Consider the following 18,429-nt stretch of genomic DNA (forward strand, 5'->3'; position numbering starts at 1 on the left):
CTGTTTTTCATGTGCAACAATCCCTCTTACTGTCCCATTCATTCCCAACTGGGGAACTAAAGCAGATGCAAGCAAGTCAGCAGCGGTGTAGGGAGGGCAAGTGGAAGATGGAGACAATGTAATGTGCTTGCACCCTCTCTCTCTGCACCTACATTAGAATTTGCAAAGGTCCTCATCCTTCCAGTGCTGCAAGGACATGGTCCCCATGTCATAAGTCCCCCTCTGGCCCATCTTACCCTCACCTTCCCTAGGTCCCTGGGCACCCCTAAAGTTAATCCAAATGGTCCATTTTTACCAAAGGGATTTGCATTATTAATATGTAGAACTAAGGGCAGGGGCAAGCATGCCCTTAATGAAAATAAATGTATCTGCCACAAGATGTCAGTATACGTACTCCCACAAGTTAGCTGCTATATTTCCATACATGAAATATCAGAAGCAAAGGCTGCATACATCTTATATCTGGATATTAGCAAGAAAACACGTTCCCATTCCTTCCCTTGGTAAAGAGATCAACCGATGCCTTAGGCCATATTTGATTAAATACAGAAATAGAAGTGTGGTGGGTGACCTCCAGTCTCACCTAGAACCCTGTCCTCCCTTCTCAGCTTCGTGCTGTGGGGTGGGTGGGGTGGGAGAAGCTCCCAAACACTTCTCTCCTCGCTTCCCTCCCCCTCACTTTTTTGCCCCTTGAGTATCTATCTTGACTCTGGTCTAGCCTGGAGAAGGTCTTCTTTCCCCAAGGTCACCCCAAAGGCAGCCACACCTTTAAAGGAAGAGAGAGAAAGGAAAACACGAAAAGAGAGAACAGCTTCTTCCACTGGACACATAGCCCTTTCCAGGGAGCAGGGAAGCCAAAGCAAAGGTCAGCTCCTGCTTACCTTTTTGCCATTCACAAAGAAAACCAACTCGTCCGCTGTCATTGTCAACAGGTGGGTCCCCTGAACTCCAGGTACCTCACTCCCGAGAGACAAGGGCAGTTATTACTCCTCTGCCACTTGAAAAATACTCCTCCCCAAAATAATGAGAGCAAGTAGGCCAATAGGAGGGAAGGAGCGTAGAGCCTCAGGGGGTTGAGAGTTCCTGGCAAAAAGCCATCGGTTTGCATAATCAAGGAAAATGAAAGCAATCATTCACAAGCAAATCACACCCCCAACACCTGTGTCAAAGAGCACAGAGGAAGGCACGAATCAGCAAGATTATCAGCCTTGGTACTGTGCCACCATGGGTCTTAGGCACTGCCCCGTGGAACCTGCTTCATCCCCCCACTGGCTGACGACAGAGAAGGGGGAAGGGCCATTGTCAGAGTCAGGGCAGTAGGGCTGACTCACACCCTCCTTGATGTTCACCAGATATAGTTACAGCAACGCAGACTCAGCCCTTACCTTCAGGGCTCATCCTTCTGGAGGAACATGGAGGTCACAGATGTGGTGCCCGGTGATCCAGATGCAAAACCTGGCATTGGACCTCAGCCAGTTACTTATCTCCTTCAGAATTCTGTGCTCACCCTCTAAATGGGCACACCAATGACACCAAAAGCAGAAGGCGGAGGGACATATGATATATTTTGGAAGCACTTTGTCAATTTGCAAAGAACTAAAATATTGATTACGACTACTGATGTAGACTCAACAACACAACAAAAATAATGCTAACAATAAATCATTTTTGAGGCTTTTATTTATGTCTCTAAGGAATGTGCCCTTAATACATCATCAGAGTAACTCATAAAAATATTTCGTAATACCAAATAAATTAAAATGCGCACACTACCTACTCATAGGCCAAGTTAGCTCGGAGCTGAAAACCTGCCCTCGTCCAGTATTCATTAACTCCTAATGCAAACACACATGCACATTGCCCACCCAGGCAGCACCAATGAGCTCTCTGCAGTCTGGCACCCAAATGCCCCTCCCAGTCCACACACACACACACACACACACACACACATCAGCTTTCCCTCTGGTCTGCTTTCACCCTAAAAGGACCCGCACAGTTACTCAAACAGCCCTTGAAAACAGGTAACTTTCCCCACACTCCTGGCAGGCTAGGAGTGGGGTGGAGAAACAGGAGTATTACACAGAAGTGCCTGGCACAGCAGCAGCTTAGAGAAACTGAAGACCACAGGACAACCATGTTATCCACACAGGCGTCTCTCCCAACCACAGCCTTCCTATAAGCAGAAGATGAAATTCCATTTGTAGGGTGGCCAATCATCCCAGTTTGCCCCCACCTATCCTGGTTTTAGCACTGAATCCCTTCAGTCCAGGGCAAACTGTGTTGGTTGGTCACCAGAAAACAATGATTTTTAACTGGGGTGGGTGAGGATTCCCACCCTCAGAAGCCATTCAGCAATGTCTGGGGTTGAGTTTTATTGTTATGACCAGGAAGGGTTGCTACTGGTATCTAGTAGATAGAGGCCAAGGATGCTACAAGACACTCTATAATGCACAGGACAGCCCCAGCAACAAACAACTATCTGGTCTTACATGTCAATAGAGCCAAGATTGAGAGACCCTCCCCTAAAAGGCAGAAGGAAAGAGGGGCTGAGCCTGGGGTGGTGCTTGGTAATGGATGACTTCTCCCTGACCTTTCACCTCTGTGATGGAGAGGCTTTTCCTCTATTCACTGATCCATCCAGCTATCCAAGCCCTTTACTTCCTAGCCAGTCTCTAGCCAAAGTCCCAAGAAACTCTCAAGGTAAAGAGGGAAGGTGGAGGCAGGACCTCAGGTTTGATGTAGGTAGACTGGCTTGAGTATTATCTCCACCACTTCTGTGTGACCTTTAGCAAAAATCACTCTCTTGGCCTCAGTAGACTTATCTATGGAATGGGGGCGACTATACCTACTTGCTAAGAATCCACTGTGGTGAGAATTAAGTGGGACTTAGGTTAGGAGTGTGACCCACAGTAAATGCTCAGTACATACGTAGTGATTTACTTGTCCCCCGTCTGCCAGTCTTCAGCCTCCCAGAGATGAAGTTCCTCTCTGTTACTGTGGAGCACTGAAAAAAATGAGAGCAAAATATATTTTCAAGAAGGGCTCATGCTGTCATTCATATTTTATTTCTGTAATAATTATAATAACTAATTTATTTCTATAATACTGAGATTTGACAAAAAAAAACCTTTAAATTCATTTTACTTTTTATTCAGCAAAATATTTGTGACCATTTCTTTCTCTGTGGTTTTTCTAGATGTTATAAATTAGGGGAAAACCGTCTAAAATAAGTTTTGTTTTTTCAAAGTTGATGACCACCTATACATGCTTTCAATGTTGAATGAATTCCCAACTTTGGGTTGAATTAATGGGATTTCGTGGTCTGGGAATGGGCCAACTATAACTTAACATTACATTAACTTACCGCACTTTTCAAAAGAACATCTTGCTTTATAATTTGCACGGCGTTGGTAGACGAGGTCCCAAAGTCCATGGAGAAGTCAGGTAAGCCCTGAGGCCCCCTGGACACAAACAAGTCTTCCTCTTGGAACCACACTTCCAGGAAATCACAAGAGATAAGAAGAGTAAAAACGCTGCCAAGAGCCAAGTCATAACTCGTGGAATAGTGAGCTCTTTGGGCCAAGCATGCCCTGGAAGGAGTGATTCAGGAAAGTGCTCGAAGGTTCTCTGAATGCCTGGCCAGGCCTGGTGCTCTGGCAGCTGCTGCCCTGGCAGGTCCCACTTCCCACAGGTCTCAGGGCCAGCCCTGCCTGTGCCTGCCTCTGCAGCAGCACCTCTGGGCTGCCCACTCCCTCTCTCTGCACCCAGATGTGCGCCTCTGTCTGTACCCTACAGGTGTCCCCTGTTCACTTTCTTCACTTACAACAAACTTTCCTCGAGCCCAGCTGGTGTGGCTCAGTGGTTGAGCATCGACCTATGGACCAGAAGGTCACGGTTTGATTCCTGGTCAGGGCACATGCCAGGATTGTGGGCTCGATCCCCAGTGTGGGGCGCGCAGAAGGCAGCTGATCAATGATTCTCTCGTCATTGATATTTCTATCTCTCTCTCCCTCTTCCTTCCTTTCTGAAATCAATAAAAATATATATTTAGTTAAAAAAATTTACTTGAGAAAAAGGAAAATCACATTCCATGGTTCAGACTTTTCTTAATTTTCTTGCCAAAGACCTGATTTTCCTCCTAAATAGGCCCATTCTGGACGAAAGATTTTGCCACATTCTCAGAGCCTCACTGCCTACCACCCAAGTCCTCCCTGTTCTCCAAACATCCAGATTATTAACCGGTCCTAATGATAGCTTTTGACACCTGAAGAGCACTTCTTTGCACATAATGTGAATTCATTTGATCCTTATAAAAGCCCTGTGGAATGGGCCAGGAAGTTATTATTATCTTTCTTCTCCAGACAAAGAAAATGAGAGGCAGCAAGTTTGACTTGCTGTCTCATGGCGAGTGAGTGTCAGTTTCTACATCTGTCACCCACTTCTCAGCAGAGAAGTCATCTCCCTGGTGGCTCTTCACTAACTATGGAGCATGAACCCCAGGATTGTGAGCATGGTACTCACAGCCCTTCTCAGCCCGGCTGAAATCCAGGCTTCTGGTTAGGGAAGCCCCTGAGACCAGGAGCAGAACTGTGTTTCTGACTATATTGCTGGTGCCCAGCAGAGGGCCAAGTCTATAAAAAGGATCAAAAATGCTTATGAGCTCAGCTGGTGTGGCTCAGTGGTTGAGGGTCAACCTATGAACCAGGAGGTCACAGTTCGATTCCCGTTCAGGGCACATGCCCAGGGTTTCGGGTTTGATCCCCAGTAGGGGGCATGCAGGAGGCAGCTGACCAATGATTCTTTTCTCTTTTTTAATATATTTTATTGATTTTTTACAGAGAGGAAGGGAGAGGGATAGAGAGTTGGAAACATCGATGAAAGAGAAACATCGATCAGCTGCCTCCTGCACACTCCCTACTGCGGATGTGCCTGCAACCAAGGTACATGCCCTTGACTGGAATCGAACCTGGGACCCTTGAGTCCACAGGCCGACGCTCTATCCACTAAGCCAAACCAGTTAGGGCTGATCAATGATTCTTATCATTGATGTTTCTATCTCTCCTTTTCCCTTCTTCTCTGAAATCAATAAAAAAATATTTTTAAAAAATCAAATTTTAAAAATGCTTATGAGTTGAGCCCACAATACAAGGAACAAGTGTTTTTCAGAAATGTCTAAGCCTCTGCCTTTTACCAAATGTGGAATTTTCTTCCATCATTCCATATCTCAACACCATTGAACTTCCCTCACCAGCAACTTTCCTTTTATCATTGATATGAGGTAACCAATCGGTATTCCTCAACATAAAGGTCACATTATTACCAGGGAGGAAATCAATCCCTGGTTTTCTACATGCATCTGGGCAGTGGGTTCCTTTAGAATCAAGAACGGGTTACTCAGAAGCGGACACAGAGTCAAAACTAAAAGGATGTGAACTTCAGCCTGAGTTCGTGCCGCAGACATATAAAAGCTAGAGGAATAGAAAAGGCCCAGAAGCAAATTCAACCCCACGTTATCAGTCTTCATCTGTTCTGTTTTTTGATCATGTCTTTGGCATTCAATAAGCTCTGGAACTCCAAGGTCATTTGTGGTGATGACCGCGTGGGTTTGTCTGCACACAGAGTAAGGTCTTTCTTTCCCATCTGAGCTGCTCTAGCACAATTGGGGAAGAAGAGCCTTGACTTCTTCACCCAGAGGTCAAGTCACATGTGCTCTGTAGACAATATGGCCCAATGAGTAACCCCTGAGAAAATTCTTTCCACAACTATTTGCAAGTCCTATTCTCCTCCTCTGACTTTTTTCTTATTAATCATCTGAAATACTATATCATGACCTCACTTACGTATTTGTGGTCTCTCTCCCTGCACCCATGAGGATGTAAGTGTGCAAGCTGTCTCTGCCTGCCCTACAAATATCCATACCCTTCTTCTCTATTGAAACGTTTCTGCTGGGAAGTCACTGCCCAGCCAGGAATGACATTTCTCAGTAGAAAGCCGTATAATTGAGTTCTGATGAATACAATATGAGAAAGTGCTGTTCACAATGTCACAGCTCCCATTTTCTCTCTCTCCCACAGTCGAATGGCTAATGTCAATGCCCAAGCGGACCTTGGAAGCCACACAATGAAGACAGCAGAGCTTCCAGTCAGCCAAGGTCCTTAAGTAAATACAGTAATCTGAGCACTTCCCTCCTCCACTCTTGTCATGTATTGGACTTTATAGGAGCAAGAAATAAGCTTGCATTGTGTTTTCTCACCGAGATTTCTGGATTTGCCTGTTACAGCGTCTAGTGTTATATTCACTAATACATTAAGTTCCCCAAGGGCAGAGATGTTTATCTGTTTTCTTCAGTGCAAAACACAGTGTAGATATGGTAGACAGAATACTTATTCAAAAAGTATTTATTAAAGAATGAATGAATGAATGACAGCAGTGACAGAACCTGGTTTTGGTTAAAGGCAGTGGGGAGCATGGCTCAGGTGTATGGCTTGACCCACATGCAAAGCTACATTGAGGATCCTGGGCTCCTAAGCAGAAGACAACTTTGGTCTCATCCCTAAGTCCTTGGCCTTAAGTGTCTCCATCCCCACACCCTGCATGAAGGATGAGCTTCAGAGCAACTTCTACACTAGGTAATAGTCACATATCCATTCAGTCACCAACCTTATGAGACCCCGCATGTCTCGGGCACTGTGCTGGGCATTGATTAACTATAGGGTGGGTCAGAGAGGCTTAAAGAGCACCCTCATTATGCCTTATAGATAAGGCATGATCCTTGAGCCCACACTGTGGACACTGACCCAGGTGACTCACCTTCCCTCCTAAATATCGCCGCTCCCGAGAGGAAAGAGGCAGATGCCAGGCCAATATAGTGATATCTTTAAAACAGTTATCATATGAAAACACGAGAGCTTCTTTCACACCTCCCATTGCTGCCTCCATAGTTTTATGACAGTGGCCTCTACAAACTCAATTCAGAATGCAGAGGTTTAAGGAAGATCACCTGCTGTTCCTGTCCTAATTTTGTTCTGTACTAGAACCCTCTCCACAGGACCTTAGTGTTATTAATACTGTTATTTGCTTATTTTTCTTTTAAAAAGGAAGAAAACCCCTTATCTCCCAGGGGGTGGTGGGTGGGGGGAAGTCCATTAAGCCACTGTTCACAATCTGAGGCATTCAGCCCAAAAAGGAATATAGTCCCCAAAGCGACCAGGGACAGAGAGCAAGCTGGTCACCTCAGACCTGTTCTCTAGCATCTGTTCAGTTTTCCCAACACTCAAGGAGAGGAAAGGAAAATGGAGTAACCTTCTGCATAGAGTCTCCCTGCTGCGTAAACCCTTTGCTGGTGGACTTGTCCAGCCTGGCCACTGCTGTCTTCCTTTGAAGGAACCTTCCCTTCCATCCTTGGTTGCACTTTTGGAAGAGGTGTACCCCTCTCTCCAAAACCTTGAAGGCCAGTTGATCTGTGGCACATGTGGATGAATATTTGAGATTTTAGCTACTCATGAGTAACCCCAAAGTTTCATGCCATGATGTTTGCTATTTTTCTGAAGCACGAGTTTTAGTCTCATGAGCCACAATGCTACACCCATGTCACAGCACACTGAGCAATTCTCGTTGAGCGACTTAAGGTGATTACACTGTTAGCTTTATTTTAGTGCCTTTTGTGATGACTGGGTACATTTAGACAATCACATTTTCTTACTGATCTAGCAAGTAATTTTGAGCTCTCTTAAGAGAGTATATAGTTCTATAAATGCTGCAATGAGAGGCTTCCACTCCTGAGGCTAGTCTATGGGTCAAGGCTAAATCACCTCCATAGTGGAGACATTTGGAAAAGGACCTAGATTTATAAAGCTGCTAATATGTGCCAGTTTCCTAGTCTGGGCATTCTATATGGATCTCCTTCCTTTCCACAATATCCCTATGAGATAGGAAACATTTATTGTTTTATAGATGTGGAAGTGGCCGGGCTCTGAGAGGTTAAGTAACTCACACATCTGAGAAGGGGGAATCAATATTTGAACCCAAGTCCCTCTGATTCTAGAATCTTCTTACAGCAATCTTCTGGCAAGTGTGGTGCTCCTACAAAGTCAGCCCAGCAACCCTGAAAGAGATAGGCTTTCCCTAGCTAGATACCCCTCCCCCACCCCGAATGGGCAGAGGAGAGACCACTTTATTGGCAAAGGTTTCACTTAATGCTGAAGAAGTATCAGTAGTAAGGAACTCTGGCCTTGAGAGAAACAGAGGAAGGAGAGTAGAGAGCGAAACAGAAAGGAGGCTGGTGTGCAGCATGGCAGAAGCTGGTGTGGGGTCCTCCAGCTTGTCTTCTGAAAAATACATCAGCAATGATTTATGTCTCTGTTTTCACTCTGTAAAGTGCTTTGAGGACAGAGATCATCCAGTGAGCAGAAATGGGGTGTCTGACTACAAGAATCTTGGGAAATACTATGATCTCAAATGAAATACAGAGTGTAAAACATTATAGGGAGAGAGAAGAACCAGACGGTGGGAAGTCAATATAATCCTAGCTGTCACCCATCAGACAATTTGGAAATTTGGGGATCTAGGAAATGGCCCAGGTCCCAGGCTCACTCTGCCAGGAAAAACAAATGAAATGGAAGTTGTGACTCCTGACACCTCTCCACCCCCACCACACCCCACCCATGGATGTGCAGAGAAGAGGCAAGGCAAGATTTATTCTTACAGCTGCTCAGCACTTGAACTTGGACCTTTTTCCCTCAGGAGAATCAGGAGGCTTCAGGACAACAGTTCTGCTTGGTAGCTCCCTGGAACACTGAGGGACCATGAACCTGAACGGGGAGGGCATGGAAGTTGCATAATGACCCCTGTGGACCTGAGCAGAGATACTGATAGACTTAGACAAAAGCAAGCAAGAATGGAGGCAGAAGACCCAAATGAAGGAATAGTAGGAGTGGATCCTAAGGATAATGAACATAGACTGATAAACACAGTTACCTCGGGGACCATGCCATGGCCTCTTAGTGAAGTCCCCACTCACTATCATTCTTGGCTGTCTTCTAGCTCTGGGTCAGTAGCCAGACCAGAAGTGTGAACAGTTCTCAGTGACCTGGCAACTATAATGTTTTAGTCTTGATCACTATCAGTGTTTCCACTGTATTAAATGTCCTCTATTCATCCTCTCTATCTTATTATCACCATTATTCCGAGAATCTCATATGGAAGTAGGAACGAGGGTACCAAGAATTGTGTAAATGAATCACACAGCCCCAAAAGCCATGTCTGGGTGCCAATGAAGTAGCAGCTAGAAGCTCCTGGCAAAGGCATGAAGTACCTTGCCTGCAGCTAAATGGAAGTGCTTCAATGGTCAGTCGGTGAGCAGAGCTTGTGAATTTGTTTTTAAAACACACACACACACACACACACTTCTTCCTAGGCAAAATCCCACCAGCTCTGCCTTTGTTAAGAGCTGGCCTGGTCTAGAGAATTTTGGCAACAAAACATTAGGTTGAGATGAAGCCATGCAAAGAGTTCCAGTCTAGGAGATAAGAGACTCAGGTGACAGCCAAGGGTCAGCTCCTCCTCTAACCCTTTCAGTGAGACCCCTTCCCATCTGTAAAACACCACGGACCCCTCCAGATCTGACCTAGGGTATTCTGGTGTGGAAAAATACTTGGGCTTTTTTCCCATCCTTTCCAAAGGCAAAGTCTACCCCAAGTGTGTGATGGCCCTTTTATTCATATCCTCTGAGCCTCACCCATCTCTGAACAGGTTGTGCCTTGTCACAGGACAGTCCCACTTCTAGTCCATCATCAGTGTAGCCGGAGTGTTAAGAAAAAGAAAACAGATGACGGAAGTGCTCTCGTTGATTTTATGCTTCTCATTTTCATGTATGTGCTTAGACCAGTAATTTCTAATATAAGCACCCTGAGTAAACTTCTCCTTAGTAAGCCTCCGAAATGTTCATAATGTTTAGTGGCATTACAAAATACGTTGTCTGCCTGAGACTCCTGTCTACCCTGCGCATAGAGTGGACTCACTTAAAAGATCCGCTGGGGAGTGGGCAAGACGAGAAGTCTTCCTCCTGGCAAGCGTGGTGCTCCTACAAAGTCAGCCCAGTAACCCTGAGAGTGAGGCCCCCACAGATAAGAGATGGCTAATCACAGCCCCACCTTGAGGCCTGCCCAAGAGGTGGCCCTTCCCTGGACCAGCCCTTTATAGGTTCAAAATAAGCTCATTGCCAGTCATGGGACTAGATAAGGAGCCAGGCACTCCCCCGGCTGAGGCTCCTTTGTTTTAGATCCTGGTTGATTTCAATAACTGACCATTTGAACTACTTGGCTTGTTGTTGTTTTTTCTCTCCCCATGCTTTCAATTTTGGCTCTTATGTTTTAAATTCACCAATAAAGAATGACCCTGCAAAACACTAGGCCTCCCCACCTTCGACCAAAATAAAAGCAGAACCCCAGGCTCACAGGTTCGTGCCCCTCCCCGCCCCCCCCCCAACCCTGTGACCTCATTCTGTGGGCCCAGGTGTGTCATGTAATATCTAGGTCCTGTAAGTAATAGCCTTTTTTTAAAGTTGCCTCATGGTTTTTGCTGAGGGATGTTTTGCAATCACAATAAAAACCACGGGGGCGGCGGGGGGGGGGGGGGGTGGCGCAGGTGATGTCAGAGAAATGGCAGCGCAAGGGTGCCACTTTTCCTCTCCCACGGAAATTTCAACAAGTTAACCATCTATAATTCAACAAAGAAATTACAGCATAAACAGGGATAATTTGTGACAACAAAAACATACAAGGGGAAGAGGGAGAGGTCTCAACTGGCAAAGAAAGATGAAGATCAGCTGCACTCAAAAGAGCAAAAGGTACAGTAATATGCAACTTCATTCTTTATAAACCTAATGGTAACCACATACAAAAATCCCCAAACCAGGACATATAGCTTGAAAAAAAGAGGAAAGATGTGTGGAATTCCCCCAAACAAAAATAACATACAGAAACATAAAGGAAAAGAACCAATGGAGGCACAGAGCTACCAGAAAACAACAGATAAAATGGCTATAGGAAAGTCTTATACATCAATAATTACCCTAAATGTAAATGGTCTGAATTTACCAATAAAGAGGCACAGAGAAACTGGAGAGCATTATGCTAAGTGAAATAAGCCAGTCAATGAAAGAAAAATACCACATGAACTCATTCATTTATGCATAATAAAGACCATTATAAACTTATGAACAAAAATAGATACAGAGGCAGAGCTGCCTCGAACAGACTGTCAAACTACAGCAGGAAGACCGGGGAGGGTTGGGGGGCAGGAGGAGGGTGGGGTAAGAGATCAACCAAAGGACTTGTATGCATGCATATAAGCATTACCAATGGACATAAGACACTGGGGGTAGGGGAGGCCAGGGGATTGTCAAGGGCGGGGGGAAAAGGAGACATATGTAATGCTCTTTGTAATACTTTAAGCAATAAAAAAAAAGAGGCACAGAATAGCAGAGTGGATCAAAAAACAAAACCCAACCATATGCTGCCTATAAGAGACACATCTAAGCTGCAAAGACAAAGGTAGATTCAAAGTAAAAGGGTAGAAAATGATTTTCTATGCAAATAAAATCCACAAAAAAAGCAGGTATAGACATACATATATCTGACAAAATAGATTTTAAGATAACAAGAGACAAAGATGGACATCAAGAAACATAATACTGCCCAGCCAGCATGGCGCTCAGTGGTTGAGCTTAGACCTATGAACCAGGAGGTCACTGTTCGATTCGGTTTAGGGCTCTATCCCCAGTGAGGGGGGTGCAGGAGGCAGCCAATCAATGGTTCTCTCTCATCATTGATGTCTCTATCTCTCTCTCCCTCTCCCTTCCTCTCTGAAATCAATAAAAATGTATTTTTTTAAAAAATAACACTTTTTAATATATATGCACCCAATCAGGGAGCATCAAAATATATAAAACAACTATCCACAGAACTAAAGGGAGAAACAGATAAAAACACAATCATAGTTTGAAGCCTTAATACTTCATTGATAGCTCTAGACAGATCAATCAAACAGAAAATCAATAAAGAAATATTGGCCTTAAATGAAACACTAGACCAAATGGACATAATTGACATTTACAGAACATTTTATCCCAGAACATCAGATGATACATTCTTCTCCAGCACACATGGAAAATTCTCAAGGATAGACTATATGTTGGGTCACAAAACTAGCATCAACAAATTCAAGATGACTGAAATTATACCAAGCATATTCTCTGACTACAATGCCTTGAAATTAGAAATCAACTACAAAAAGGAAGTAAAGAACCCAACAAATACGTGGAAATTAAACAGCATATGTCTAAAAAATGACTGGGTCAAAGAAGAAATAAAAGATGAGATCAAAAGATAGAGAGAGACAAGTTTATATCATTACAAGTTTATCTCAAGAAACAAGAGCAATCCCAAGTAAACAACCTAACATCACATCTTAAACTACTAGAAAAAGAAAAACAAAAGCAACCCAAAGTCAGCAGAAGAAAGGAATTAATAAAAATTAGAGCAGAATTAAATGAAATAAAGAACAAAAAGACTATACAAAAAATTTAGTAAATCAAAGAGCTGGTTCTTTGAAAAGATTAATAAAATTGACAAACCCCTGGCTATACTCACTTAGGAAAAAAGGAGAAAGGCCCATGTAAACAAAATCAGAAATGAGAGAGAAGTCACCACAGACATCACAGATATACAAAGGACCATGCTAGAATATTATGAAAGACTATACGCCACCAAATTTGACTCTGGGTGGTGGGCACACGGTGCAATATACAGATCTTGTAACATAGAAACCCACACCTGAAACCTATATGTTCATATTGACCAATGTCAATCAATTTAATAAATAAAAACCACAGGCAGGGCTAGTCCAATCACAAGATTGGTTACTGATGGGCTGAGACCCAGACACAATATATTTCCAGGAAAATTCATTGCTCCCTGTCTATTTCCATTGTATTTTATGCCTACCTCTATTATGGCATATAACACAGAGACCAGATCTTACTTATTTTTGTACACCCAGGAACACACACTAGATAAATATTTGCTCAACGACATCTACTTAGCTGTAGAGCACTGAAGGAAAGATACCAACAGGATTTGCCTAAGTCTGCTTCCCTCCCAGCCAGAAGTGAGAGTCATCTTACTCTCGTGCTTATTCTTATCATTTCTCTTCTTCTTCTTTCTTCCTCTTCACCATCATTGTCATGGTGCACTATGCTTTATACAATATTATGATTCATTTGTATATATCAATTCATAATATCTTCATAAATATATGATATCATAAGCCCCAGTGAATCTTAACCTGAAAAAATAAGTTCTGAGAGTGAGTGAGGAGCAGAGTTTGAACTTGAACCCCAGGTTTTAATTCTGGAGTCAATGCTCCTTCACTCTACTGGATCCCCAAGATTTTTTCTTAAGCGCACTCATTATCTCAGAGCTGAGAAGATTGCATAGGCTCTGGAAACTCACCAGGGCAGAGATCTAATCAACACTGGATGACAAATAAGGAAGCAGGGAGGAAACCTTCAACATTTATAAAACAAGACAGCCAAAACCAACAATGAAAATCCAGGGATCAAGAAGTGAGTTCACTTGAATAAACCCCAGTTACCAGAATGCTGGTTAAAGTAGAACTTTCCAGAAAACAGAAGATCTTATGGGAGTTTCTCATGGTTTGGAACTCAGTCATGAGCAATGATTGCAGGGTGCTCTCATGAGGAACACTTCAGAAGGGAGTTGAAAAGAATGTTTACTAAGGAGCCGGAATTGGTCCATAAATGGGCAAGTGAAGACTATAAGGAAGAGAAAAATGGACAGGTGGGAAAACCAGTCTGGGCAGAGGATGAGGAAGAAAGCCAAGAAATAGCTCAAAGAAAACCAACCCAGGGCAGAGGGAGGGTGAGCCAGGCACATCTGCTCACCTCTGTGGCCACATAGTTTCTATGGCATGATGCCAACGTAACTACACTGCATCAGGTGAGTCAGGTCTGACAAGGAGGGGGTCAGACCATGGGGTTGTCTGCACCTCCTCCATGAAAAGTCCTGAAGAGCTAAGATAATCTCTTCTCACCTCCCTTCTGGTAAGTAGCAGCTGGGCTGCCGGAGCAGCTGTCCTTTCCCTCCAGAGGGTCCCACAGGTTCCCCTCAGAGAGCCAAAGTCCCACACTGCTTAGACCTAGGGTAGGGCAGCTGTTGTTCACTTTTGAATTGTGTGGGAAGCAGCATGGTGCTGTACTGGCCTTTCTAGAGTGAGATAAGAAATAAATTAGCACCCAGCACCTGTCAGTAAAGGCCAGTTGTCCAAAATAAGGATATGGTATGAGAAGCTGACATCAATTCCAAGAAGCAGTAATTGGCATGTCCTGATTAAAGAGCCCAAATATGCTCCCATTTTCACACGCCTAGCACCTGCATACTGCCTCAGTAAGGGCCCAGAAATCCAGCCCTTTTTTACCAGCTTGCACCGAAAAGAAGGGAAATGTGGGAGAAGAGGGAAGGAAGATGTTGTTTCTCTATAAAACTTAACATAGCTCAGTCATGTCATTCAAATTCCCACCAACAACTGTCTAAGGCCCAGATGACTGTAGGCCCTAAAGTGCCTGACAGGGCTACCACCTAACAATTAGTCACATTCAAGAGCTGGTAGATCAGCTTGGAGACAGACGTGGCAGCAGCAGGCAGGAACAACGGGTGGTGGCACTGCCCGAGATGTGGGTGCCGTGGCTGCCCCAGCATGTTCCCCTAATTATGGTGTGCTCTCTTCTGGGAAGTCACCTGGGGAGAGGGATCCTGCAGCTGGCCATCTGTCTGGAACAGCGGTCGCCAACCGGACCACTGGTGGTCCCTAAGGTCCGAAAGGTTGGCAACCGCTGGTCTGGAACATTCACTGCATTCAGATGGACACTAGGTGGTGCCTTGGATGTCTGAAGCATCCCTGGGAGGACTGCCCCAGGCCAGTGGCTCTCACTGGGAGCTCTAGGAATCCTGGCCTAGCACAGCTGTACTCGAGTAATTGACAGGAGTCGGGAAAGAAGGTTTGACCATTTTGGTTCTCAAAGTTTGCCCCTCTGGGCTCTGTCATCTTATTTCTAAGAACTAGCTTTTGTTACAAAGGTACTGTTTCCAGGAAATTGAAAAATGTCCTTTAAAGTCAGGCCAGAAAGAACTTCCAAGGAAAAGGTCATAGGGATGAGTTTTAGAGAAGGAAATTAATAGTGTTATGTGCAATGTCGCTGAGAGAGAGAGAGAGGGTGTGGGGGAGAAGGAGGAGAAAGAGGAGGATGAGGACAAAGAGAAGGAGAGGGAAGGGGAGATTTCAAATATTTGTGCTCAAAGTCCAGGTTTTCCACTCAACAACTCTGTACCCATGAACAAGATCCCTATGATCTCTGCCCAGCTGGCGTGGCTCAGTGGTTGAACATCAACTTATGAACCTGCAGGTCTTGGTTAGATTCCAGGTCAGGGCACATGCCCTGGTAGCGGGCTTGATCCCCAGTGGGGGTCGGGGTAGGGATGGGTGGCATGCAGGAGGCAGCTAATCAATGATTCTCTCTTATCATTGATGTTTCTATTTCTCTCTCTTTTTCTCTTCCTCTCTGAAATCAATAAAAATATATTTTTTTAAATGGGGGGAAAAAGATCCCTATGATCTCTGAACCGATGTCCCCATCTGTCTGATAAAGATATAATTTTCCTTACCTGGTGGTTGCAAGGACATGATGTTTGTTAACTGCTAGGAATGGAACAGGTATACAGGGAATGTTTCTTGTAGCAGAGGTTGAAGCTTGGTGCTCTTCTATATTGTATTTTAGCCACTCTCTCAAGAACCTCCTCACCATGTGCATCTGTCAGTAAGCCAATGATACCAATTAGGCACTTTATAGGGGAAAGATTCTGAATTCCAGCAGGCAAGGAGGGAGCAGGGACTTCTCCTGGGAGCCTACCTGAGCCATACAGCTGCAGTAGGTACACAACATTCCTTCACTTCGCTGGTGGAGAGCCAAGGAGACAGGGGACTGGGTGATCTCTGATATCCAGGACTTCAGGACCCTTACAGGTCGGCTCCTACCCAAGAAAATGCTGAGTAGCCCAAAGCCAGCAGTAACGATGTGGATGAAAGAGTCAAGGCCCATCTTTATTAGGTGAAAAGGGCCTTCCTCCAGTCAATCTCATTCTCTCTCTCTTGACCAAGTCATAAATATCTAATCTTCTCTACATTTTGTTCCTGATTTGTTACTGCTCCACTGCATTTGGACCCAGAGGCATGGCTTCTGAGGCCTAGAGAGATATAACCAATCTAAACCCACCTAGAAGTGTCCCATGTGACTTGTGCTCACATTTTGTTGGCCGAACCAATCACATTGGCCACATCCAACTTCAAGGAAGTGAGTTTGTTAGTCAGATTAGGTTGGGTTACACTGTGACAACGGTTTATTCCTCACTCATGTGACATGCTTCTAAGGACCTGGGGTCCAGGCTGAAGGAGCAGCCCCTATATGGGGCATTGTCATTCTCGTGATAAATGGGAATGAGAGTTTGCGGATTAATGCAATAGCTCTAATGTTTCTGTTCAGAAGTGGTACACCTCACTTCCACTCTTAAGCCAAAGTGAGTCAGTCACCTGGCCTACATATGACATCAGAGAAATAGAATTCTCCTACAGGAGGAGGTAGCCCAGGTCACATGGGCAAGACTGATGACAAAGAGTCAGGAGGTATAATGATCTTATCACATGGAGGGGTAGCAGATATTGGAAACAATAATCCAACACAGTAGGAAAGTGGGATATTAGTGAGTATTGGTAATGTTTAACATTAGTAGTCTTGTAAATATAAATTCAGAAGACTATAAAATAGAATTTTGTAGGAGGAGAATAGATCCTGCCTGTGGGATTAGGGAATTTGGGACAGTTACACAGAATAATAATTAATTGATGTCAATCAGGGTTCGGAGAATCTATTGTTACTTACAATATACGCAACAATAAATTCATTCAACCAATATTTATTATTGGGCCAGGAACTGTAATCACTGTTATACAGTGGCAAACAAAATAGGCCTGGTCTGTACCCTCATGGAGATTAAATTTCTTTAGAGAAAACTGACATTAAATCAATACACACACACAAATAAATACATATATTTGCAAAGTGGGCTGTTACAATGGAAAATACTGGGCTGTCAAGAGAGAGAGGAACAGAGAATAGACCATAATGAGGAAATTATGTTGGAACTGAGTGCTGATGCAGTCGGGCAAAGAATGTTCTAGGCAGAGTGAACAGGTTGTACAAACTTCCTGAGATGGAAGAGAGTTTGGTATACATGAGGTACTGATGGGAGGAGAGAAATCAGTGTCATGATTGAGTGGAAAAGGAGTTCAAGGGTAAGTTGGTGAGAAAGGTTACCTCATGCAGGGCCTTCAGACATGTAAAGGGGTTGTTTTGTTGTTGTTGTTTTTCGTTAATCCTCCCCTGAGGATATTTTTCCATTGAGGAGGGTGGAAGAGAGAGGGAAAGACAGAGAGAAACATCCATGTGAGAGAAATATATCGATTGGTTACCTTCTGCATGAGCCCAGACCAGGGCCCAGGCCAGGGAAAAGCCTGCAACCAAGGTACATGCCAGGATCTTTTGGCCCACAGGCCAATGCTCTATCCAGTAAGCCAAACCGGCTAGGGCCATGAACAGGGTTTTAGATTGTGTTTTAAGTGAAATAAGCCATTGATAATTTTCAGTAATGAGGGGGCTGTTTATTTGTGACTGTGGGACATTATCCTATACTCATTTATTCAATCATTCTGGCTGCTATATGAAGAGTGGATTGAAGTGGGACAAGTGTTGAAACAGAAAGACCAATTTGGAGGTTAGGCACGAGTCAGATTAAGAGATGATGGTGGCTTGGTTAGATCTGTAGAGATGGACAGGAACATGTCTGCAATAATTTCAAGACATATTTTAGAGATAGAATCAGTAGCAATTTGTTATGAATTAGACTATGATTTTTTTTGGGGGGGGGGAGCAGGGAATGGAAGAAGGTAACAGAAAAGATGGAGCTGGTGCTGCCTGAGTGCAGTCCTCCCAAGAGAGGAAAAATGAAGGAGTGAGAATGGGGGATCAAATGTTTATTTTGAGGCAAAGAAATTTTGAGATTTCTGTGAGCCATCCAGTTAGAAATATTGAAAAAGTCATTGTGCCTGGCCAGCGTGGTTCAGTGGTTGAGCATCGACCTATATAAGAGGAGGTCACGGTTTGATTCCCAGTCAAGTGTACATGCCCAGGTTGCTCAATCCCCAGTGGGGATAAGGGGGGTGCATGAGGCAGCCAATCAATGATTCTTTCTCATCATTGATGTTTTTATGTCCCTCTCCCTTCCTCTTCTGAAAGTTAAT

The 18,429-nt window shown here is 44.2% G+C and overlaps 1 protein-coding gene and 1 long non-coding RNA gene across 5 annotated transcripts in view; one reads left to right on the forward strand and one right to left on the reverse strand.

Annotated features, from left to right (window-relative positions):
• Positions 1-2,966, reverse strand: part of XDH (xanthine dehydrogenase) — a 64,939-nt gene extending 61,973 nt beyond the window's left edge. For 2 of the 4 annotated variants that reach the window (XM_006094346.3, XM_023758620.1), the window contains exon 1: positions 882-1,000. In XM_006094346.3, the coding sequence (XP_006094408.1) occupies positions 882-923 (42 nt within the window). In that variant the 5' untranslated portion in view covers positions 924-1,000. Of the gene's footprint in view, positions 1-881; positions 1,001-2,928 lie in introns of those variants that run through there. The other 2 variants (XM_023758622.1, XM_023758621.1) reach the window with 2 other exon arrangements.
• Positions 2,967-13,888: 10,922 nt separating this feature from the next.
• Positions 13,889-18,429, forward strand: part of LOC102442066 — a 40,762-nt gene continuing 36,221 nt past the window's right edge. Inside the window, exon 1 of the long non-coding RNA XR_002830619.1 lies at positions 13,889-14,018. This is a non-coding gene — a long non-coding RNA (uncharacterized LOC102442066). The remainder of the gene's footprint in view (positions 14,019-18,429) is intronic.

This window comes from Myotis lucifugus, unplaced genomic scaffold, assembly GCF_000147115.1.
Source record: "Myotis lucifugus unplaced genomic scaffold, Myoluc2.0 scaffold_134, whole genome shotgun sequence".
NCBI classification, from domain to species: domain Eukaryota; kingdom Metazoa; phylum Chordata; class Mammalia; order Chiroptera; family Vespertilionidae; genus Myotis; species Myotis lucifugus.